The following is a 24,689-nucleotide window of genomic DNA, read 5'->3' as shown; positions in this document are numbered from 1 at the left end:
GCCTTTCCACCCCAACTAGTATTGATTTTTTTTATTAACAATGAAAAATCTTTCTCATATGAAATGAGGTAAATGATGTCAGGCTGTTACCTTGTAATGCATCCAGAGTGGCTGTGGGTAGTACCAAGACCCACTGGGATTGGAGCCCTGAAGCCTTTGGAGCTTGGTGCCAAGGACCCAGATGGCTCAGCTAGCAGGTGGATAGGCTCAGCCAACTTGGTGTCTTGTTCTATGGACATCTCCAGCATGGCCTCCACACTGGGAGCCAGGACCATGGTGGCAGAACCAGGGCAGAAAGGAGAAATGCCCTAGAGTTCCCCTGCTTGGTGCCCTGGGCTCTCCCTGAAGGGAGGAGATAAGCATGGGCCTTCAGTTAAACTTCCCATGGGAAGAGTACTTGACATTCCCCTGTTCTGTCGGTGAAAGGCCTTTCCTCAGGAGGAAGTTCAGAACAGAGCTGCTTGTTATTGCCCATGGTTCTGTGGGCAATTGTGATTGTTGTATTCACTGTGTATTAGAGAGAGCGTGTGTATGGTTATGTAGGAATTTTGGATTTCTGCCCAACTCAAGTGTTAGAGCAGGGGTTCTTAATCTTTCTGGGGTCAGGTACCCACTTTTAAGGGAGCTAAAAGTCAGCATGCACACGGCCCCGGATTCAATCCCCATCACCTCAAAAAAAAAGCACTCCCTACGCATTCTAGAGCACAACAACTTTTATACAGATTCTATACAATTTCAGGATGTCTGTGGAGTCCAAGAAACCCGTCTGTAAACCCCCTGCGATAGGGATTCTCTATTGTTATTATCATCATCAATGTTATTAATTTTGCCTACACACTGTACACATGACATTTTTCATCACGTTTGCTGATTTTCGGGCGCACTGCTGTGAGAATGGTGAAGGGCAACTGTTTTCAACAATCACCAACCAAGGAGCACATGGAACTAGATAGAGAATATCTGGCCTAAGGGGTCATTTGCTTTGTTTGGAAAGTTGAGGGTGCAGATTTCTCCTTCCCTAGACAGGCCTGGCACATTGCCTAGATTTCATGGAAGAAACTTAGGGGTGATCACTGGACAGTATTCCCTTGTTGCAATACTCTCTGAGGAAAGCCTCCTCTCTCAGAGCTGGGAGGCTGGCTGAGAAGAGAAGTGAGGCCTAGCAGGTCCCCAGCGCCCTGGCCTGCCTGCATTTGCAGTTGCCTGGGGAAGGTGGGAAGGCTAATGACTCATTATCCCTGCAATTAGACATATCACTGAAGCACATGATATCCTGCAGGACTAGTGCCACCTGCTGCCACTCTGGCTCTGTTCAGTGTGACTTCTCTCTCCTAGATGAGGAGTACAACCCAGGGGAATATCACCACCTTCCTGCATCAGGATCAAGAGACTGGGACCCAGAAGTCACTTACCTATATATCCTAGGGACACATAAGACCTCCAGGGACCAGGGGACTGATCACAGTGAAGAACATGTGGACACTTATGCCAAAGATCTCTCTGATGCCCTATAAACACATGATAAGTGCATATAGCTCTGTCTCCATACACATGTGTGTAGGTGGTTGACCACACTGTGGAGGACAGGCAGCACCTTGTAAAACAAAGCCCTCTAAGGCCAGAGCAGGGATGAGCTTCAGAAGAGGGAGCCTCCCTGTTCCCCCTCCCCTGGATTCTCTCACTGAGCTGGCTGTAGGAGGCCACAGGGACTCAGTCTCTCCTTGACTTCAGTCCAAGAGAAGGCCAAACTCCTTTTATAGGACAGCAGTGACTGCTTGTCAGTTATCCAAAACAAAGGCAGAAAACAGATGAGAGTTGTCAGAAATTCTTTTTTTTTTTTTTCCTTTCAGTAATTCTTTCTTGAAGTCCAGGTTCCATAACCTAACCATGTTAGTCAGAATAAATTTGACCCTCGGTTCCCTCATTTTCAAGAGAGCAGGACCTCCATCTGCCTCTGGGGCAGGCTGTGATCTTTTCTCTGATGCACCCAGGTCCTGCCATACCTGGCTTTTACAGGTTGGCCATGAAAGAGTCCCTGAACAGAGAAGGTAAGGTGACGTGTATCCGATGGCTCTCAAAAGTCAGACCCTGTGCAAGGGGTTTCTCATGTTCCATCTCATGTGACATCTCATACTTGTCCCAAGAAGCTTTCTCAACTTCACAGATGATAAAACTGAGGCTGAGAGTATCAAGTCACTTACCCAGGTTTCACAGAAGCAGCAAGTGGCCGCACCAAGTTCAGATCTTGTCGCCAGCACAGCTCACTCAGCCTGGCCTCAGTACTGGTCAAGCCCACCCCAATCCCACACAAACTAATGTTTTTACTCTGTGTCTGCCCAGCGCAGTTCCTTCCACCAAGACCTCCTTTCCTTCCTGCAGGGTCTCTCTGTGGTAAGCAGGATCCAGATAAAGCGATTTTTAAGTTTAGCCCCTAAAAATATGAATGAACGAAGGAAAGCCCTCCCAGTGTTGAAAAGAGAAATCTCTCTCTCTCTCTCTCTCTCTCTCTCTCTCTCTCTCTCTCTCTAGCTGCTGAGCTCATCAATAATCCAGGGGCTGCTGTCAGGTCCGATCTCTGCAGTGGCTTCATTAATATTGCAGCTCCTCCAATGCCTCGTTCCTTAGCAACCACATCACCATGCTCTCTAGGAGGGCGGCCGGGCCGTGTGCTCTCTGTATCCCTGTCCTGTAGGTGCTATCCCTGCTTGCCCTCATGGTTGGGTACAGCCATTCATGCCAAACCCGGTGGGTAGCTATGGTCCTCACAGTCCCCCAGGAGTGATACTTGATACAGGAGCCATGCACACACCAGGTGAGGGAAAGGTTTGGCTATTGCAGGTCCACCCTAGACAAGGGCAGAAGGACGGGGAGGGTTAGGAGGTGGTCAGGGTACCTCCTGGCTTGCCCCTAGTTTCATCAGTTGCCCTTGCCCCTGCCTTTCCATAGGCATGGGAGACAGGAATATCCCTTCTCTTGCCCAGACTCAGGTGCTGTTTTTCTTTGTGGCCCAGGTGCTGTGGAGGCTTGCCTCCTGCATCAACTGAGACGCCGTGCTGCTGGCTTCCTGCGCAGTGACAAGATGGCAGCTCTGTTCACCAAGGTGGGGAAAACGTGCCCTGTGGCTGGGGAGATTTGCCACAAGGTACAGGAGCTGCAACAACAAGTAGAGGGCAGGTAAGCCCCATGCCAGCCTTTCCTGGCCCTCTCTTCTGCTCTTTCCAGTTGGCCATCTGCTACCTCCCAGGAAAACCCACCTAGAGGCTGGCTTCCTGGCCCATCTCTTACAGGACCTGTTGGGTGAGGGATCAGCCTGTGGGTGATAATTAAGCTTGCAAAGGGCTCAGTGCCCTTTGACTCCCTGTTCCTGCTCAGGAACTCTCTGGTCTCCCATCTTGTGGCACCAGTTCTCACTCCTAGTGCCACAGACCTGTGGTTTACCCCCAAGCTCTTATACTTCTGAAGTCCTCCTCCTCCTCATTGCAGGAGACCCTCAGGAGGTGGCCAGGAGGCCCTGCGGAAACAGGGCCCAGCTGGTGGGAAGGCCCCGGTCCTCAGCCCACAGGCCTTGAAGCACATTTGGGTACGCACAGCACTCATGGAGAAAGTTCTGGACAGGGTTGTGCAGTACCTGGTGGAGAACTGCAGGTGACTGCCCCATTCCCCAATTAGCTCCCTCCTCAACCCTGTGCCTCTCCTTGCTTAACGGTCAGGATAGCCTATAGTCATGCCTCCAGCTCCCCTTTAAGTACTCCAAAAGCATAGACCATACCAGGTACCCTGCAAAAGTCCATCCTATAGACTTTCCTTGGTGATTGACATGAATCTGACATTGTGGGGATTGTCCCCTCCCTGGTGAGCTTCACCACCCTGGACCAGGTCCAAGGGCACTGACAATCACCCTATCTCCCTCCTGCTGGCAGCAAGTACTACGAGAAGGAAGCATTACTGGCAGACCCTGTGTTTGGCCCCATCCTGGCCTCTCTTCTAGGTGAGCCTGAGAGCTTATAGGCCTTTGTGGGGCATGGGTAAGGGGCAGTTCTAGTTTCTCAAACTAACATCCCTATCTCCACAGTGGGACCCTGTGCCTTGGAATACACAAAGCTCAAGACGGCTGATCACTATTGGACTGACCCCTCTGCTGATGAGCTAGTTCAGAGGCACCGTATCCGGGGTCCCCCTAGTCGCCAGGATTCTCCTGCAAAGCGCCCTGCCCTGGGGGTGGGTGTCCCTTTCCCCATCCCCTTGCTCACTTATTCAGGCTATGTTCATGAGACTAGAGGGAGGGGAATCTGGCTCCCCAGGTAGTAGCCACTCCTAGAGAGCCTTCTCCCCACTTGCAAAAAATGCCACAAACCTGTGCCAGTTCTTGGCTGGAAATGAGAGGGTGGCTGAAAATAAACTGGGGGGGGCAAGAAGGCCTGGGGTCAACAAGAAAGGGTTGTCATGGAAGCCTGAGGGTTCTCAAGTCCTGTGGCTGATTTCCTGAGGCCAGGGATGAGCCATGGCTTTCCTGTCAGATCCGGAAGCGACATTCTAGTGGCAGTGCCTCACAGGACAGGCTAGCCACCTGTGCCCGCGAGTATGTGGAGTCCCTGCACCAGAACTCAAGAACACGACTGCTCTACGGCAAGAACAACGTGCTGGTGCAGCCGGTAGGAAAGCTTGATGCCACCCTCAGTTTCCCTCTTCCGAAGGCCCTGGAACTGAAAGCTTCCAGCCACAGTTTTTTTCTTTTCCTAAGGAGCTTGACCTGAGAGAAAGAGTAACATAGCCCCACCCCCACCTCACTGTTTCATATGACTCATGTCCAGCCTGAAATTGGCAGGAGCCAGGTGGCATCTGCTCTGGCTGATAGAGAGCCAGGCCATCCAGGGGTAGGAATGGCAGCCAGAAGGCAGGATGAATGCTCAGCTTGGGTGTGGCTGGCTCAGGACACACCTGGCATCCAGGAGGCTAACGTGACAGAGCCAATGGCACCAGGCCAGCCAGGAAGAGGAGATGGCCAGATGGCTCTTGTTCTCCCTTGCTCCAGCCCAGTCAGAACCCCATGACTGGCCTGGCCTGGCCTACCCTGCTCCCACCTGGAGTTCATTTCCATGGGCAATCCTGGGGCACCTCCCAGCCCCTCACTGTCTCTGTCTTCTGCTGTGTCTCCTCCCTATAGAAGGAGGACATGGAGGCTGTCCCTGGCTACCTCTCTCTACACCAGTCTGCAGAGAGCCTAACTTTGAAGTGGACCCCCAACCAGCTCATGAACGGGACTCTGGGGGACACTGAGCTGGAAAAGAGGTGGGGCTTTGGCACTTCTCCCAGGAGCCAGGGAAGGGAGTGGGGTGTGGAAAGACCCAGACTGCTCCTGGAGGCAGGCCTCACTGCTATCCCAGAGCCACACATGGTAGAGAGAGGCCACCTGGAGTGATTGTCAAGCTCTCTGGGACTGAGCCCAGCTCTAGGCAGTGGAGACTGATGGGCCCTGTGCCATGAGGACAGCATGGGGCTCAGAGGGACATGACTGACTGAGGTTACTTCTCCGCTGTGGTCATCCTATCTTCAGGGTAGTTTCAAGAGGTATTGGGGCCAGCTGACAAGGAAGGGAGAATAATAGATCTTGGGACACAGTGACATCAATCTGGTTCCTTTCTAGTGTTTACTGGGACTATGCCCTGGTGGTGCCCTTCAGTCAGATCGTCTGTATTCACTGCCATCAACAAAGTGAGTCTGCTTGTCCCAGCACAGGGGTGGGAGGGCAGAGACACCTTCTCTCAATTGTATGCTGAGCGTGGGGCCTGTCAGACTTCCTGTTTCCCTCTCCTTGTCACTGTTTTTTTTTGTTTTTTGGTTGGTTGGTTTGTTTTTGTTTTGTTTTGTTTTTGTGGTGCTAGGGATCAAATCCCAGGGCCTTGTGTGTGCTAAGCATATACTCTGCCACTGAGCTCTATCCCTGGCCCTCCTGCTGTCCCTATTAATGAGGCTCCTAGGCCACATTCCAGCCTGACTGTTCTACTACCCAGTCTAGGGCACTTGGCTTACAGGGCTATGGTAACGGTTGAGTGGGATATCCAAGGAGGGCTCCAGCTCACTTGTCCACATTAACCCCCAGAGAGCGGTGGCACACTTGTGCTGGTGAGCCAGGACGGCATCCAGAGACCACCACTGCACTTCCCACAGGGAGGACACCTGCTGTCCTTTCTGTCCTGTCTGGAGAATGGGCTGCTGCCTCGAGGACAGCTTGAGCCCCCGCTGTGGACCCAGCAGGGGAAGGTACCACAGGGAATGGGAGTCTCTGGGTGCAGGGCTGTATGGGTGGCTCTCTGGCCACCGCCCTTTCTTTCCCTACTCGGGAGTTCTTAGGCCAGACCCTGGTAGGGCTCTGCCCTGGAAAGGCTGACCACCCCCTCTCTCCACAGGGCAAGGTGTTCCCCAAGCTGCGGAAACGCAGCAGCATGCGACCCGTGGATGTGGAGGAGCTGGGCATGGGGCGGGCCACAGACTACGTGTTCCGGATCATCTACCCTGGGCATAGGCACGAGCACAGTGAGTGTCCCAAGCTTCCTTAGTGGAGGAGGACAGAAAGATGCTCAGGGAGGTAGATAACACTCTATCACCCAAGAGAATGTCAGGCAGGGTCCCCTGACCAGACCAGATTAAGATGAGGTCATTACTGGCCTCTCTCCTGGACCTTTCACCTGCAGATCATCTCCTGAGAGCTCACCTCTCTTCCTAGCAGTCTTCCCCACCTGTTTCTTTCCCCAAGACTCTTGGCTCAGGAGATCCAAGTGTCATGCACAATATTCTTAGTCACCTTTCATGCTCTACCCCAGGGGGGGAAAATATGAAGGGACTAGAAATAGAAGGTAGAAAACTCTCCATTTCTCTTCCACCTGCCTCTTGACCTCCACAAGGCAGCCTGGGCATGGGACTTGCGCTTCTTTTGGACAAAGCAAGTTGTTCACCAACTCCCCTAGAGCCGGAGCTCTCTTCAAGCCACCATTTGACAAGAGGAGCTCTGACTGAGGTTGGGGTTGCTTCTGAAGAGGGTGAGATTTGGATGTTGAGGGCTGGGGGCCCAAAGGTAGCTGGGCCCTCATAGGTCCTGCCTGCCTTTGTCAGACACCCCTCGGCCTAAGGGGCCTATCTCTGAGTATCTACCAACACCAAACTTCCCTTTCTGCTGCTTCGACCCATAGTTTTCTCTTGTTGAGACTCACGGTTCACGTAGATAAGGTCAGAGAATTTACCAGCCCAGAGTATCTACTGCCCACCAGACCACCTACTCCCTAAATTTCTTAATTGGTACCAAAAAGTTGTCAATAAGTTGTCTCAGTATTGGAGGGCAGATGACCCAAACAGCATACATGTAGCCACAGCACCAATAATCCCCAAAAGTTTGGAAGGCACAAGGTGAGGAGAATCCCCCTTCCCTCCCAGATGGCCTGACAAGGAGACATCTTTTTGCCTGAATGTGTTTGCAAACCTGGCATTTAATCTCAGGTTGTTGTTTAGTTTAGATTCTTCAGTCTCTCCTTCCTCTCTTCAGTTGATGGCATTTCCCAATGTTCGAAACTTCACTTTAAGAACCCCTAATTCCCCAAAGGCAAGCCAGGGCAACAGAGCTGAAGCTCAGCTGAGGGACTCGGGCTTCTCAAGGGCAAGGCGGCTCTGGGAAAACCCTTGGAGAAGGAAAAGGTTGAGTCTATGGGAGTTTGGGGTAAATTTCAGATTCAATTCAGTCTGACCATAATGAGAGCTGAAGAATGACCATGACCATCTGCCAGTAGTCCTGTCCACCTTGGCCAGGGCTGGCGAGCTCCTAAGTTGCCAACCTATCCCAAATAGTTCCTATATTTCTCCCTCCCTCTCTCCTTCACTCTTTCCTCCCTCCCTCTCTCTCTCTCTCTCTCTCTCTCTCTCTCTCACACACACACACACACATACACACCAGTTCTCTCTCTTCTGTTTTTTCTAGAAAGAGCCCCTTCGAAGAGTAGGACTCTGTAACTGCCGCCCAGCCCCTTGCCTTCTATACTCTCCTAAGTATTCATCAGAGGGCTCTCAGGCTACCCCCCACGCCCATCTTCTATGCCCTGCAGGTTCAAGGTGATCCCAGCTCCATGCCACTCACCTCAAGGAAGGAGTTGGTCCCACTGACCCAGGGACTAGGGTCCTCATGCCTCTGCCTCTCTCGCTATTCTCTTTGAGCAGTCACTATTAACTACCACCACCTAGCGGCCAGCCGCGCGGCCTCGGTGGACGATGATGAGGAAGAGGAGGATAAACTGCACTCGATGCTCTCAATGATCTGCTCGCGGAACCTCACAGCTCCCAATCCGATGAAAGGTTTTTATCCCTCCCCGTCCCTGACCCACCTCATCCTCCACCCCACCCCCTGGGCCCACCTGCCACCCACCACAGGGCTCAAACAGCAGTGTTGGCATTAGGGGACTTAACCCAGGGTGGTTCCCTTCCATCAGGAGGCAGATAAGGATGCAAGGAAGCTATACAGGTGCTGGCAAAAAGAGGGACATAATAGAGTGAATAGTTCTGAATATAAGGAGGAGGCTTCATGCTGAGAGGGAAGATGAGCCTCTGAAGGGAAAGGCTGACTATCTGATTGCCTCTTGGGGGGCTGAATGGCTCCCTGAGCCCCTTCTTGCACCTAGTATTTCTGCTGGCAAGCACCAGATAGTGGTCTCTTTCCTTTCCTCCTGCTGATTGGGAAAGGCAGCCTCAGTCCTGTGCTTTTAACTCCTGGCTTAATAGAAACAGGATAGGGGTACCAGACCCTTCCTGGGGCAGGGATGGGGTCAGACAGGTCAGGGGCTACTTTGGGAAGAGACCGTAGGGCTCTGTTTTCCCAGCAGGCCTGCAGGCTCCAGCAGGTATGGCCTGGTACTTTAGCATGAAATCTAGAAATATCTGCAGCAGGATGTCTAGGAAGGGACATAGACTTAGGACATGGCAACATAAATTCCTGCCCCAGATATGCCGCTGGCTTTCTGTACCTCATCATCTCAAAGCTCGGTTTCTTCATCTATGCCACGTGGTGTGCCAGAGATTTCAGACAGGTGTGTCCCATCCTCTCAGACCTTAGAGTTCATGATTGAAGAGGTCCCCTTCAATGGGAATAATACAACACAGTGCCTGCAGTCCCTCAGTGTTCCCCTACCCACACTGTCTGTCTTAGCACAGAGCTGGTTTGGTAGAGAGGGAATCCCACTCTTTTTGGAGAGTTGTCAGCCAGGAGTGTTGTGAGGGTTAGGAAGGGACTCTTAAGGAAAGGCTGATCAGAAGGGGCTGAGCCAGCTCTCTCGAAGATTAGCAAACTTCTCTATCCCTAACCATTTCATGCCAGAATTAATTGCTTTCCCTGCCCCAAAAGGGGGAGTCTTAAGAATATGTAATACTCGCCTTATGTTTCCATAAAGTTCTGCTAAGGAACTCTATTCCTTAGCCCGGCTACTAAGCCATAATATGCCACCATCCCAGGAGAGCCAGGTCTGTGGTTTAACCCACACTTAGCACCCCCTTAGCTAACCCTGCCAGCTGCTTCTCTTCCTGCCACATCCTGCCCTGCGGCCGGCCCTCCCTCCCAGACCTTCCAACAAAAGTCTGTAGGCCAGGCCCAGGTAGGAATATTCTAACTTACTGCCTATATACATGCCTGCCATCTGTTTCCTTGCAAACTTGGACTTGGCACTGATGCTTATTTACGGGTTAACTGAATTTGAGTAGGAAGGTTAAGCTTTGAGAGGGACCTTGTTATCCCATGAACTGGCAGTCAGGCTAGAGGCTGGAGGCTGTAGGTCTCAAAGAACCCTTGTCTTGGCAGCTTGGTAATAGAGAAGCCATCCCTGCCGGGCATGGTAGTGCTTGCCTGAAATCCCAACCACTTGGGAGGCTGAGGCAGGAGCATCTAAAGTTTGAGACCAGTCCCAGCAACTGCAAGACCCTGTCTCAAAATAAAAAATTAAAAAATTAAATAGCTCACTGCTAAAATTACCCTGGATTCAATCCTAGTGAAAGAAAAAAAAAAAGAGAGAGAAAGAAAGAAAAGTCATTCCTGACCAGTCTTAAGGCTGAGGCTTCTGGGATCAGAGACTTTAGACCCAGAGGACCTGGGATTTGTCTGGGCATTCTCTTGTAGAACTCAGGGGCTCGACAACCCAGGATGCAGTCCTGAGGCCCCCAATACTTGGGAAAGGGGAGGAGGTATGAGAGCAGAATCTGTCAGTGGTTGGGGGAGAGGGGATAGGGGACGGGAGCCCCCACTTCCACTCCAGTCCATAATGACAACACTGTTGAGTCCATTCTGCTAGCCGTTGCTTTTGAGGCCTGCAACATGCTTGACTTGTGCATGTGATTCAAGTGGCGGGGTGTCCAGATCTCCTCCTCCCCCTCCTCTCCCTCCTTTCCCTGCTGCCTCCCCGAACGAGCAGAGATGCTGTTCACTCTAATTCTGCTCCAGGCCAGGCACCTTTCACTCGGAGTCTTAGGGGCTGTGGGGTTCACCCACCCTGATTGTTTGCTTTACACTTTCCTCATGCTCAGAGGAGAGAGTCAGAGTCAAAGCTAACCCAGCAGACCCCCCATCCAGCCTGCTGCCCCTCACCCAGTCACTCCAGAGCTCCAGCTGTCTGCACTGGGTTGTTCAGATGCCATGCTCAGTCAGTGCTGGCTGGTTCAGCTCCTTCCTGGAGAATTAAGGTGAAGAGCATTGACCCAGGAGACCTGCCTTGGTTGGGCCCTGCTTTCTGGGCATGAGCTTTGGTTTCCCCGTGTGCCCACCCTCCACCCTCTGCACCTGTCACCCTCCCTGCCTGCCCGCCTGCTGCCTGCTGCCTGTCCAGCTGGGCCAACTCTTACCTTGGCTCCTCCCAGGATTGGCCTCTCTCTCGCTGCAGGAGCATGACCTGGGCTCCTGTCCCTCCCCACCTGCACTTTGCCCCTTCCCTCTTTTCTTCCTAGAATCTCGGGCATGGCTTGCAATCCCTCACTCCCAGAGCCGCAGCCCCCACCCCACCAATTTGCCTCCTTAATTTGCCTCCTGTTGGAGCTGAAGAGCCAGATATCTACACAAATACCTGCCATGGATCTTGGGTGGGGGGGGCCAAGGCAAGGCAATCCCTGAGGGGCCTGGAGAAGGATCAGCTCAGCCCTCCTTATAAGGCACACCCAGAGCTGGGGTCTGAGTCCCAGAAAAACCAGGCCTAGGCCTGCTCCAGTCCATGGTGGGCCAGGACCGCACTAGATTCACCAAGAAAGCCACAGCCGAAAGAAACGGTGTCCTCAGCACACACAGCTCTCTCTCCTTGTTCTTCTTCACTCTGTTCTGCTCTCTCCCTCCCTTGTGGTATCACCTCTGGGTCCTTTCATTTCCTGCCCTCACTGTGCTTCATCTCTGTGGTTCCTGGACCTATCAGTATCCCCCCTGAGCAGTGCCGTGCCCTACTTGGGTCCTGGAAACTCTCAAGGGTCTTGGGTTCTGATTTAGACCAGCAGGGCTGGCTGAGAAAGTTCCATCTGCATTGTGTAGACATATCCAAGGAGTCATCTTAGGAGGCTGTACCTGGGTACATTTGTCTGTGACTTCTGCATTGGATGCCAGAGTCCCTGACAGCCTTCGGAATTCCGCCCTCCCTTCCAGCTTAGCTGAGCGGAGCCGCCATATCTAGTGAAGTCCATTTAGGCTTCAAAGTGTCCAGCCTTGGCAGGGAGCACTGTTCCTACTTAGCTATTGGCTACCAGATCTAAAATCCCTCAAAGAGTGAGGCCTGTGGACAAGTAGCTCAGGGACCCTCAGGGGCTTTAGTCACTAGAGACTCCCCTGTCTGGGCAGGGTCACAGATTGAGGTGTTCCAAGCACTTCTTGGGCATCTCAGAGTTTTACTCTAGAGAATCAAGCCAAGCCCCTAGAGGTCAGGCTAACTGGTAGCATTTCAGAGAGCTCAGCAGGTCTTGGCTGTTCCTTCTCTTTCCTTCCCCTCCCTCTAGAAAAGCAAGAGTTTGCTGGTAGTGAGACAGAGGTAGGTAAGCAAATCACCCCTGACTCAGTCCAAGTATTTTATCACACATGAAAGACAACCTCTCTGGGTTTAGTGAAGGCTGAGAAGTGTCAAGTGCCCTCTTCCACCAATTCCATCTCTGGGCTCTGCACCAGGCAGCAACCACCTCTGTGATTTTTCCACCAACGGGTGACTTTATGCTGCAGCTCTGGGTACAGAGGTGGGCATACCCCAGGGTGCTTGGGGGAGGAGGCCTTCCAGCTGCTGACCATGCCCCTTCCTGCCCTCAGATGCTGGTGACATGATCGAGATGCAAGGCTTTGGGCCCAGCCTGACAGCCTGGCACCTAGAACCCCTGTGCAGCCAGCGCTCCTCTTGCCTCTCCTGCTCCTCCAACAGCTCCCCATATGCAACCCCCAGTCACTGCAGCTGTGTCCCAGACCGGTGAGTGGGCAGGGCCCAGATCAGCTTCCTGTTAGCATGTCTGTTCATATGTGTCCCTCCGTCCTCAGAGGCTGTCACTTGCATGACAAGGGTTGTCTCTAGAGTTGGACAAACCTGAATTCAAATTTCACTTGTGATATACAGGTGACTTCAGCAAGTTGCTGGGTCTCTCTGAGCCCCTACATTTTTAAAAATATATATATATTTTTTTAGGGACTAGGGTTGTTGCTCAGTGGCAGAGTGCTCGCCTAGCATGCATGAGGCACTGGGTTAAGTCCTCAGTACCATATAAAAATAAAATAAAGATATTGTGTCCACCTAAAACTAAAAAACAAATATTTTTAGAAATTGTTTTAATTGTAGATGGACACAGTACCTTTATTTTATTTATTTATTTGTTTTTATGTGGTGTGGAGGATCAAACCAGTGCCTCACACATGCTAGGCAAGTGCTCTACCAACCCCAACACTCCTACAATTTTTTTTCTTTTGTGTGTGTGTGTGTGCTGGGAATTGAACCCAGGGCCTCGTGCATGCAAGGCAAGCACTTTACCAACAGAGCTATCCCCGGCTCTCCTCTACATTTTTTTTAAAGACATTTTGAGTTGTAGATGGATACAGTACCTTCATTTGGTTTATTTAGTTTTTTGATGTGGTGCTGGGGATTGAACTTCACGTGTGCTAGGCTAGCGCTCTAGCCTCTACATTTTTAAACCTCAGTTTCTTCACTCATAAAATGGAGATAACATTGCCTGCTTCCTACAGCACTGGTGAAGACTAAGTAAGTGAATGCCAGGCATGTGCCTACACAAAGTAGGTGCCCAACACTTGTGAGCTCCCCTTCCTAGTGTGCGCATAGACCCTACTGTCAGGCTATATGTCTGAGGACACTCAACAAGTCTCTGAGCACCTGCCATGTGTAAGAGCAATATGCAAATAGCCTTTTTGTAGGGCCACTGGCTGGGTGCTTTCCTCTAAATTGTTACTTCATGTTTTTTTACTGCTACTCCTTATGCCCTAAGGTGAGTCTCTTCATTTTCACATGCGGAAACCAAGATTCACTAAGGGGAAATTAGTTGCCCAAGATTGCTAGGTGGTTGGGGGCTGGTGTCCCCCATCCCTGGCAGCAAAGTTGATGTTGACTGGCAGGGACAGGGAACTGTTGACATGCTGCTGTGCCGCTCCCTGTGCCATTCTAAGGACCTTGCCTGCCTCCTAGGCCAGAATATCTTCCCTTCTCATCCTTCCTCCACCTCAGGCCACAGCCCTGGGCCTCTGAACCAGGTTGTTTCCACAGGTTGCCCCTCAGGCTGCTGTGTGAGAGCATGAAGAGGCAGATCGTGTCCCGGGCCTTCTATGGCTGTGAGTGTGTGGTGAGATGGGACTGTGAGGGATCAGGGGGTGGGGATGCACTTCTGGTACAGTCTCCTGCTCCCCACTGCAGGGCTGGCCTACTGCCGCCACCTGTCCACGGTACGGACCCACCTGTCAGCACTGGTGCATCACAACATTATCCCACCTGATCGACCCCCAGGGGCCTTGGGAGGCCTCACCAAGGATGTGTGGAGCAAGTATCAGAAGGACAAAAAGGTATAAACTGGGGCTCTGCAGCCAGAGGCCAGGTAGAGGGCTGGAGTGGGCAGTAGTTGTGCATAGCTGTCGGATCTGGGAGCAGTTTTTATAGACTAAATGGGCATTCGGGGAAAATGTGTTTGGCGTGGGGTTGACAGGCCAGGATTGATGGCCATGGAGTAACTGTGTCATAGTGGAATCACATACAGCTGGGTCTGTGGGTCCATGTGGGAAAGAACTAGGCTGAGAATCTGTTCTGCTTCCATATTGCTCTGTGACCTCAGGCTGATCGCCACCTCCCTCTGGGCTCCATTTCCTGCCCTGTAAGGAAGGAGGGTGAATTAGATCTCATCCACTTGTAACCTGGGGCACAGGAGGACAAGGCCATCCTTAAGCTGAATGACTGAAGGCCATTGCCTTGGCCCCCCACTCCATGGGATTGGGCTCAACCAGCTGGAGCACTGTGACTGTGGGAGCCACATAGTCTTTACCCCTGGGCCCCTTAGAACTATAAGGAGCTGGAGCTGCTAAGGCAGGTGTACTACGGAGGTGTGGAACATGAGATCCGCAAGGACGTCTGGCCCTTCCTCCTTGGCCACTATAAATTTGGTATGAGCAAAAAGGAGATGGAGCAGGTAAGAGGAACCCATTTTCATGGGGTGTAGGGAGGTGGGGGGCTGGGCCAAGGGCCTCCAGGGAGGGGGCCTTAGAAGCCTCAGCCCCTTCCCAGCCAGAAGAAACATTACAGAGGAAGGTGGTAGTAGCATGGCCCCAATGACCTCACCCAAGATCCTACTCTAGTTTCTGACCTCTGTAACTCAGGGCCAAAGGTCCAGTGTGCCCAGCCCCTAAGGACGAGGCCCTGGTACACCCTCCCTGCATATTCATGGTGTGGTCTGAGCACAGGTAGACACAGCGGTGGCAGCAAGGTACCAGCAGGTGTTGGCGGAATGGAAGGCCTGTGAGGTGGTGGTGAGGCAGCGGGAGCGGGAAGCTCACCCAGCCACGCTCACCAAGTTCTCCTCAGGCAGCAGCATCGACAGCCATGTGCAGCGCCTCATCCACCGAGACTCCACCATCAGCAACGACGTGAGCCAGATGGCCCCAGGGGTGGGGGGGCCAGGGCGGGGGGGGGGGGGGCATCAGCATTTGATACTCAGGAGTCCTGCACCGCACAGCTTCTAATCCTGGCAGCAGAGCCCTAGGAAGAAGGTTTAATATGTCTGTGTCTTGTTTTCTTTGAGAAAAGGGTTACCTGCCGCTCTGCTGCCAACTCTCTGGATGCTGAGTGCCATGAGGATAAAATGAGATGAACTTTTGTGTTTGTTCTGTTTCAACAGACTAGTAAGGAAAGATGGGTTTGTTGGGATTTAGGGAAGAAGCTTTCCCTCCTTGTTGAAAGAACTCAAGCCTAGCAACAGGTACCCCTGGGTTCCAGGTCTGGATCCACTCCTCATGACAGCAGAGTATCCAGGCAAGAACTTCCCATCTCTGGTCTCCATTCCTCCACTGTGCTCGTAATGCTTCTGACTGCAGAGGCTTCACCCAGAGTTGCTGGCCAGAAGACAGGGGAGCACTTAGAGCAATCCCACTGGTATCCACTGACAAGATCTTCCCTTCCCTGTGATGTTTTATTGTCTTGTAGAATTGCCCATGCAGAGCTAGTTCAGAGCACTGGTGGTAACTCTTCCTTTAGAACAGCAAGTTCTAAACTAGGGTCATGAGTCTGGGGGTATTGCTTAGTGGTAGATCACTTGCCTAGCATACGTGAGTCCCTGGGTACCAGCAAAACACACACACACACACACATACACAGCATGAGAAAGAGAAAGAAAAAGACAATGGAACAATAGCTGCTTGGCCCAACCAAAGCTGATAAATTTCTCTTTCAAAGACACTTTTTTTTTTTTTAAGAGAGAGAGAGAGAGAGAATTTTTTTTTAATATTTATTTTTTAGTTATCGGCGGACACAACATCTTTGTATGTGGTGCTGAGGATCGAACCCGGGCTGCACGCATGCTAGGCGAGCGCGCTACCCCTTGGGCCACATCCCCAGCCCTCAAAGACACTTTTATTAACTTGTTTTTTCTTTAAAATTGCCTCTTTACTAAATACATTATTATTATTATTATTATTATGGTACTGGGGATTGCACCCAGAGGGGTACTTTATCACTGAGCTACATCCCCAGCTCTTTTTATTTTATTTTTTATTTTTTTGTGGTGCTGGGGATTGAACCTAGGGCCTTATGCATGAAAGGCAAGCACTCTATCAACTGAGCTATATCCCCAGCTCTACTCTTTTTCTTTATGTATGTATGTATGTATGTATTTATTGAGACAGAGTCTCACTAAGTTGCTTAGGGCCTCACCGAATTGCTAAGGCTGGTCACGAACTTGCAATCCTCCTGTCTCAGCCTCCTGAGTTGCTGGGATTACTGGTGTGTACCAGCATACCTGGGACCCTTACAGACAATATAAACTGGAGCAGTATGTACATATAACTAGCAGGGCACAGTGGCACATGTCTATAATCCCAGCAGCTTGGGAGCCCATGGCAGGAGGATGGCAAATTCAAGGTCAGTCTCAGCAATTTAGTTAGACCCTGTCTCAAGATTAAAAATAGCTGGGCGCTGGCTGGGGTTGTAGCTCAGGGGTAAAGTGCTTGCCCAGCACCCATGAGTCATTGGGTTCCATCCTCAGCACCACATAAAAATAAATAAATAAAATAAAAGTAAGTTTTTTTTTTTTTTTAAAAAAAGGAGAGAGAAAAAAAATAGCTGGGCACCATGGTGCACACCTATAATCCCAGTGGCTCCAGAGGCTGAGGTAGGAGAAACGCGAATTCAAAGCTAGTCTCAGCAAATTAGAGAGGCACTTAACAAGTCAGCAAGACCCTGTCTCTAGGAAAATATAAAAAAAAGGGCTGGGGGTGGTGCCTGGAGTTGTAGCTCAGTGGTAGAATATTTGCCTCGCAAGTATGAGGCACTGGGTTTGATCCTAGAACCACATAAAAAACAAAGGCATTGAGTCCACATACAACTAAAAAAAAAAAAAAAAGGAAATTAAAAAGACTGGTAAAGTGCCCTGGGTTCAATCCCCAGTGAAAGAAAGGAAGAAAACTAATAAGATATACTCTGTTTTCCATATACTTCATTCCTATTTCCCTATTTATAAATATATTTTCTCTGTCTCTGTGGCTTTGGTTTTTCCTAAAAACCTTAGCCTGTACAACTGAGGTACAGTTGCCTCACTCACAGAAGTATTATTACCCTTCCTTGCTGGCAATATTCTGGAGTTCTTAATTGTCTTAGAATTGTGATATTATCTGATACTTCAGACTTCTTACCTAGAGTGAAAACTACTTTTAGCATCCCTTTCCCAACAGAGAAAAAACAAAAACAGTCTATTTCCCTGTGACTCAGCCAGAGTGGTGTACTGCTTCCAGGCAGTAGAACATGTTTCCTTCTACTTCTTAGCTCTCTGAAGCTTATCTGAAGGCCAACATAACTGAGTAGATACCTGCTACAGAAGTTTCCTTTTTTCCTGCTAAATATTGAGTACTGAAAATAAGAACGAACTTGCTTTACCTCAAACCTCCAGCCTGCCCTCCCCACAGCAGCTATACCAAGACACTGGAACAGCTCTCCTGGGCTCCTGCCTTCAGGCATTTTTTTGCGGGGGGAGAGAGGGTACTGGGGCTGAACTCAGGGGCACTCAACCACTGAGCCTCATCCCTAGCCCTATTTTGTATTTTATTTAGAGATAGGATCTCATTGAGTTGCTTAGTGCCTTGCTTTTGCTGAGGCTGGCTTTGAACTCATGATCCTCCTATCTCAGCTTCCGAACCACTGGGATTACAGGCGTGCACCACCACGTCAGGCTCAGGCATTTGTTGAATGTCACTTAACTCCAGTTGGCTGTTGAGCATCCAGGCCTCTGCTCCCATGTCTTCCCTGCAACAGCTGCAGGAAGGCCTAGAGCATTCACGTGTGCAGGGGCTGGAGAGGGCTGAAGAAGGTGACTTCCTTTGTTCAGACCCTTATTCTACCTGGTTATCTGGGCCAGAAGCCACTCCCTAGCAATGTTAAGGGCTGTGGGTAGAAGTAGGGGTATGAAGAGAATTCTCCATGCGGGCTCCATCCAGAGGCAGGATCTATGGGAAGGTCCTGGAGTGCAGGTAGGAGCCACCATCTTCACTTCCACCAGGTGTTTATCTCTGTGGATGATCTGGAGCCCCCAGGGCCTCAGTGCCCCGAAGATTCCAGACCAAAGCCTGAGCAGGAGCCAGGAATTGGGACTCCAGGCACAGCCGTGGTGGAGCAGCAGCAGTCAGTGGAGTTTGATTCTCCTGACTCAGGGCTGCCGTCCTCCCGCAATTACTCTGTGGCATCAGGCATCCAGTCCAGCCTAGATGAGGGCCAGAGTGTGGGCTTTGAAGAGGACGGTGGTGGAGAAGAAGGTTCTGATGGGCCAGCACCTGCAGGCCACATTTTCTCTGAGCCTCAGGATCCCAGCCAAGAAAAGGTTTCACAGGCCAGTGAGCTGGAGGCAGCCGGAGAGCTCACAGCTGTGTGTGCTACAGCCTACACTGTACGTGAATGTTCTTCAGGCATCATTCTCAGCTGACCTCGGGCCCTCCCAGCACCCCAACACTTGAGGACAGGTTGCAGGGTGGAGGGCAGGGTGCCCTAACTGTCTGGAAGGGAGCATTGAGCCCAACTCAGTGCATCCCTAGGGACTCTATTCTCAGAGCTCCCTGGGTTCCCTGTTTGACTGCATTTCTTTGGGTACCATATTGTATCCCCAACCTGGGAGGGACTGGTCAGCCTCAGCCCTGAGAGCTGACCACTCTTCCAGATAGAATTATTGGACACCGTGGCCTTAAATCTACACCGCATAGACAAGGACGTGCAGAGATGTGACCGGAACTACTGGTATTTCACAACCCCCAACCTCGAGCGGCTCAGAGACATCATGTGCAGGTGCCATTATGGGACAGGGCGGGAGGGGGGGTGGGTACTTCCAGTTGTGCTGAGTATTTCTCCTCTCCTGATCTGCACTGGGGTCACACCGGGCCCTCTATTTGGAACATTCCCTGCAATGCCCCTTACCCTAACCCTCTGCATTCCGAGAGGTCCTTGAGATCCCTACTTTGGCCATACTTCTTCAGGAAGCTTTACCTGTCTTTGTTCCCCTGCCCCACATGCCAAGTTGTGATGGCTTTTTGTCTCTTTTCCTAAGTACCTCAGGAACAGGGGCCAAGGGCAGTTCCCCATTGTCTCCCACACAGAAAGTGCTTCACAGTCATGGAAAGTCTGACTTATGGCTGGTCTAGGGGCCAACTCCCTAGGGACCCCCCAAGGGAGGGAAGGATGGGGCACAGCCACAGTGATCACCCCTGGCATTTCAGCTATGTGTGGGAGCACCTGGACGTGGGCTATGTGCAGGGCATGTGTGATCTGCTGGCACCTCTCCTGGTTATCCTTGACAATGGTGAGAGATGGGGTATGTGAATCCTCCAAATGAAGTTGGGTTTGGGCTAACAAACTGGAGAAAGGAAAAGATGGCTAGATCTGGGAGGGGGGAATGTCAGCCTGCATGTTTTCTGGGTGTACTGCCCTGCTGCCTCCACATCTCTCCTCAGATCAGCTGGCCTACAGCTGCTTCAGTCACCTCATGAGGAGGATGAGCCTGAACTTCCCCAATGGGGGCGCCATGGACACTCACTTTGCCAACATGCGCTCCCTCATCCAGGTGAGGTCTGCAGCCACCCGTGGGCCTGTGACTAGGCAGTGCTGGGCTATTCTGTCAGCCAAAGGGAAATCAGGAGCATTACAGAAATGTCTTTTAGATAGAAGCTTAACTTCTTTTGTTTTCAAAACCATTGTTGTCCACATTACAATCTGGGGAGGATTCAAGGTGTGTGCATGCTTGTAAGTTCTGGTGAGTAGTATGGTTGATGGTAAAATCCAACACCCAGACACTGTAATCTCAAAATAATACAGCCCAGAGAAGACAGTGGGGCAACCCCCACTAAGGAGACCTCAAGGGAAGAGGGTGAGGATGGGCTGGCACAGAACAACATAGAGGCTGAAGACTGGGGCTGGGAGCCCAGGCCTCCCTGGGTAGGTATAGCAGAGAGACAGCATGGAATCAGTCTCCCTCTTCTCCTATGAGATCCTGGACTCTGAGCTGTTTGAGCTGATGCATCAGAACGGAGACTACACCCACTTCTACTTCTGTTACCGCTGGTTTCTGCTGGATTTTAAGAGAGGTAAGAAGCGGGTTGGATCATTGGGCTGGAGTCAGGGGCAGTGGGAGATTCATCTTCCCCAAGTCAATGGTCTTCTAACTCTACTTTGGCACCACATAGGGAGCTTTGAGAAATTACTAGGGCCCCTTCCCTGGCCCAGCCCCAGACTATTGAGGCTGGCTGGGTATGTGTGGGTTTTGGTTTTGTCTCTGGGGATCACCCAAGGCCTTGTGCATGCCAAGCAGGCTTTCCACTGCTGAGCCACACTCCAGCTCAGCATATGTGATTTTATAAGTGCACAAAGTGATTCTATAACACAGTCAGGGTTTATAGTCACCCTCCTAAAAGGTGATGGTTTTCAGAGCTTTTTTCCAAACCAAATCTTCCTGAGCATCAAAGGTAGAGTTGCCCTGAAATGAAGTGCTGATGTGGAGTCTGCAGGAACCCAGTGTGCCTTGGGCCATTCTTGAACCCTGTAGTGTGTATTGCAGAGAATCCCAGGACTTTGGCTGTGGAGCTCTGACTCCCACCTGGCTCCATCTAGGGGCCTGTGGGCAGTCAGGCTTTGCCTTAGCCCAAGCCCTATGCCTGATGAGCACCAGCCCTTTTCTGTTCCTAGAGCTGCTGTATGAGGATGTGTTTGCTGTGTGGGAGGTGATCTGGGCAGCCAGGCACATCTCATCGGAGCATTTTGTGCTGTTCATCGCCCTGGCCCTGGTGGAGGCCTACCGAGAGATCATCCGTGACAACAACATGGACTTCACTGACATCATCAAGTTCTTCAATGGTATGAGCTGGCCCAGTCATCCTGGCTAACCCCAGCAGGGGCGTGGGGGCCTCCACTCCTGTCCTGGGCAAAGTTGGAGGGTTCTCAAGAATACCAGGGTCCTTTCCCCATAGGCAGGTAGTCAAGAGCCCAGCAGGTGGAAAGGGTATTCTGCCTCAGGGCTCTTCCCAGCCTATACCTCCTCTCCAGGGCTCCCCACAATTATCTATGTTTCCCCTAGAGCGGGCTGAGCATCATGATGCCCAGGAGATCCTGCGGATTGCCCGGGACCTCGTCCACAAGGTGCAGATGCTCATAGAGAACAAATGAGGGCTGTAGCCAGGGGCTGCATGGAGAGCCTGGGCACCAGGCCCCCGGGCTCCAGCAGGGAGAGGTGCAGGGGCATTACAGCCGATTGCTCCAACCCCCAGCTGTCCCTGCCTGCACAGCTGTGTTCCTAACAAAGTGATTGTGAGCCTGGATCCGACTCCAGGCTGTGCTGGCCCTGCAGGGCTAGTCAGCGCCAGGCTGCCCTCAGATCAGGGATGGGATGGGAGGGGTTGGCCTCACGGAGCAGCTGCCTTGGGGCACACCTACTCTGTTCTCCTCTTAAACAACTAGGAATAGCCCCACTGCCACCTGCAGCCTCAGCCTGGACTGTCCCCCAATGCCTCTCTTGAATCAACCTGGGGCCCTCTAGAGCTAGCAGGGACTATATAGTGGCCTGGGCCCCACCTGTCAAGAGTTGCAGGGGACAATGGGGCTCTGTGTGTTCTCTCTCCTGATAGCCCCTTTGCAGTCCCTGTTCTAGCTGCCTTTTAGGGCATGTGTCCTGGAGACAGGAGACCTAAGCTGCCTTCCAGGCCCTCTCCCAAGATTCTAGGGCAGTCAGATGTGGGTCCTGGGTGGGAGAAACCCACCTTAGCAGCACTGCCACCACTTCTGGCCACCTGAGGTGAACTCAAGTGCTCTCCCTACTGTACAGGTCACCTATGTGTGTCTGTACAGTGTCACTCTTACCTCCCTGTCCTTTCTTTATGTATTAGATATATCCCTGAAACTGTGGAAGTAACATTCTTGTTAGTTGGATGATCTGGAGCACAGCTGGATCACTAGCTCTCCAGAGGAACCCCAGGTGATTTTATAGGGAGGCAGTCCTGTCACAGCTTCTTCTCAGGGACAGTCCTGAGCTTAGGAGCAGCTTGTTGCCTGTCCCGGGAATCTGCTGAGTCCCTGGGGCTAAGGGATATGGGGGGTGCTTGGTGAAAAGCAAGGCCCACTCTGATTTCCATAGGCTTCTCAGGATGCTGAGAGGCCTAGGGATCCAGAAGTCCCTGAGAGGAGCTGCACTTGCAGGGGTGCCAGGAAGGGTGTGGCTCCTGACCTGAGACTTAGGCATGCTGCTTGCTCTGTCAACCCCACAGCCCCTTCCACTCAGCTCATGCTAGGCCTTGTCCTGGAGGACATATCTGGGTTTGGGGCCTACCCAAGAGTCACCAAGGTATGCAGACATCCCACATTTGGGAATCATGAGAAAGAGCCCAGCAGCTATTCCGCAACCAGCCCAGCCTTCCCAGCCCACCCCTGTCCTGGGCACTGCATGGCCTGTTTGGGGGCCAGCCCACCCCACTGCCCATCCCTGTCTGTGAGTCCTTGGCCTCCACCAAGCATGGTGGCCATTGTGTGCCTGCCTTAGTGACTCAGTGGTTTTGTGGAGAGCGGAGTATATATGTTTTTGGCTCAGAAACTATACTCTTCAGTGTAACCAACCAATAAATACAGCATTTGGCAACACTTGAGGCTCTGAGGACTGCCTTTGGGACTGACACCAGACACTAATGATGCATTGGGAATTCTGTATGCTCTATGATTGAAAAAGTAAAGGGGGCCACTGCTGCATGAGCTGGTCAGGAAGTTGGAGGAAATGGTCAGACCTAAGTACTTGGCTAGCTGGAGGGCCTCGCCTCAGAGTCACGGTCCCATCTCAGGTTGACCAGTGACCTCTCCAACCCCTTGCCCCCAGCTGCCTGCCCTCCTGACATGCTGCACTGAGGAGCTGGAGCCGACTGGGAATCACAAGAGCATCCTAGTCCCTCCCTCCTGCCCTTGTGACACTTTGAGATGCCTGGGTCAGGATGGGCCCTGGAGGGAGTGGCAGGAGGGCCCAAATCCTACTGAGATACAGAAAGGGCCTGGCTGTATTAACAGGTCCTGGCTATAATTACAGGTCACCTCTTCTCCTGCCCTTCCCCTAACCCAGAGTACTGTGGGTCACATCATCAAGTGGTGCCGGGCAGAGGGCTCAAGTCACTTATTGTGTTTTCTAGGTATAGAGGACACTGACTTGATGGTTTTTAGGGCCTGTTGCTAACTCATTCAGCTAAAAATCCCAGCCCATGACTCTAGCAGGCTGGTCCCAGCTATTAGAAAATATGCCAGAGATGCCCAGAAAAAGAAACCAGTTGACACAGAGCCAGGTGTGGTGGCGCTCACCTGTAATTCCAGGGACTCAGGAGGCTGAGGTAGGAATATCATAAGTTTGAGGATAGCCTCAGCAATTTAGTAAGACCCTATCTCATAATAAAAAGAACGGGTTGGAGCTGTAGCCCAGTGGCAGAGCGCTTGCCTAACATGCGTGAGGCACTAGGTTCGATCCTCGGCACCATATAAAAATAAAATAAATAAAATAAAGGCATTCTGGCCATCTACAACTACAAAAATAAGCATTAAAATAAATAAATAAAAAGAACCGAGGATGTCTGTCAGTGGTAGGACATCCCTGGGTTCAATACCCAGTACCACAAAAACAGTTGACATGGGCATCTCTGGGGTCAGGGGAGTTGATAAGCTCCTCAGGGAAACACTCCCCGCCCCCAGCTAGCTCCATAGTCTGGAATCAGAATTCTTTCTGCTGTGACCACTTGAAATGAATCCACCAAAGGACTGAGTAAAGTAGCCTGGGAGTGGCTTGGCTCCTTTCCTCCCATCTTGCCTATTCATTTCACCCAGACTGCTGGCTGGGCTTCTGGCACTAGAAGGAATCACAAGCAAAATGATAGTTCTTCTGGGCATGGTGTCTCACACCTGTAATCTCCGCGACTCTGAGGCAGGGTGATGGCAAGTTCAAGGCCAGCCTTAGCAATTTAGCAAGGTCCTGAGCAACTTGGTGAGTCCTTTTCTCAAAATAAAAACTAAAAGGGCTAGGGACATAACATGCCACTGGGTTAAATACAATAAGTAAATAAATGTCTGAAGCACAGTGGGCTCTAAAAACACCATCATGGGACATTCCTCAGAAAGTGAGTCCTCCTCTCCTACAGAGCAAGAGCTCGTAAACGAAACAACTGGATTCATAATTTTTTTTTCATTGTCCATTAATTACCCTGACCACAGGCCTGTCTCTGCAGGCTCCTGCTATTTTCTGAGTACAGGAGGGCTGGGAACTGCTGCCTGTTTCCGCCCTCAGATGATCGTAGGTCATCATTTCTAGGACAGAGTCTTTGTGTTCCCAGTCAGTGCCAGGACTGAGTGAGCACTCATGAAAGTTAATCCTTACCCAAGTCCCTCCCAGAAGTAGCACTTGGTTGGCCAATGACTGTGACCCAACTCTTCCTCAAGCTACCAGCAGAGGGAGCCCACATCTCACAAGTG

At 51.4% G+C, this 24,689-nt stretch overlaps 1 protein-coding gene across 3 annotated transcripts in view; it reads left to right on the top strand.

Moving 5' to 3' along the window:
• Positions 1-22,832, top strand: part of SGSM2 (small G protein signaling modulator 2) — a 41,854-nt gene extending 19,022 nt beyond the window's left edge. The window contains exons 3-24 of one of the 3 annotated variants that reach the window (XM_081272069.1): positions 3,012-3,174; positions 3,484-3,645; positions 3,921-3,988; positions 4,073-4,218; positions 4,518-4,652; positions 5,165-5,289; positions 5,645-5,712; positions 6,101-6,261; positions 6,408-6,534; positions 6,903-7,037; positions 12,293-12,446; positions 13,743-13,807; positions 13,890-14,035; positions 14,524-14,652; positions 14,924-15,106; positions 18,226-18,609; positions 18,877-19,001; positions 19,430-19,512; positions 19,664-19,773; positions 20,197-20,293; positions 20,892-21,059; positions 21,280-22,832. In XM_081272069.1, coding sequence (XP_081128195.1) covers positions 3,012-3,174; positions 3,484-3,645; positions 3,921-3,988; positions 4,073-4,218; positions 4,518-4,652; positions 5,165-5,289; positions 5,645-5,712; positions 6,101-6,261; positions 6,408-6,534; positions 6,903-7,037; positions 12,293-12,446; positions 13,743-13,807; positions 13,890-14,035; positions 14,524-14,652; positions 14,924-15,106; positions 18,226-18,609; positions 18,877-19,001; positions 19,430-19,512; positions 19,664-19,773; positions 20,197-20,293; positions 20,892-21,059; positions 21,280-21,368 — 3,023 coding nt within the window. In that variant the 3' untranslated portion in view covers positions 21,369-22,832. Of the gene's footprint in view, positions 1-3,011; positions 3,175-3,483; positions 3,646-3,920; positions 3,989-4,072; positions 4,219-4,517; positions 4,653-5,164; positions 5,290-5,644; positions 5,713-6,100; positions 6,262-6,407; positions 6,535-6,902; positions 7,038-8,202; positions 8,338-12,292; positions 12,447-13,742; positions 13,808-13,889; positions 14,036-14,523; positions 14,653-14,923; positions 15,107-18,225; positions 18,610-18,876; positions 19,002-19,429; positions 19,513-19,663; positions 19,774-20,196; positions 20,294-20,891; positions 21,060-21,279 lie in introns of all 3 variants that reach the window. The other 2 variants (XM_081272068.1, XM_081272070.1) reach the window with 2 other exon arrangements.
• Positions 22,833-24,689: the final 1,857 nt, after the last annotated feature.

This window comes from Spermophilus citellus (assembly GCF_964194105.1).
Source record: "Spermophilus citellus genome assembly, chromosome: 17".
Classification (NCBI taxonomy): domain Eukaryota; kingdom Metazoa; phylum Chordata; class Mammalia; order Rodentia; family Sciuridae; genus Spermophilus; species Spermophilus citellus.
This window is presented reverse-complemented; position numbering and strand designations above follow the sequence as displayed.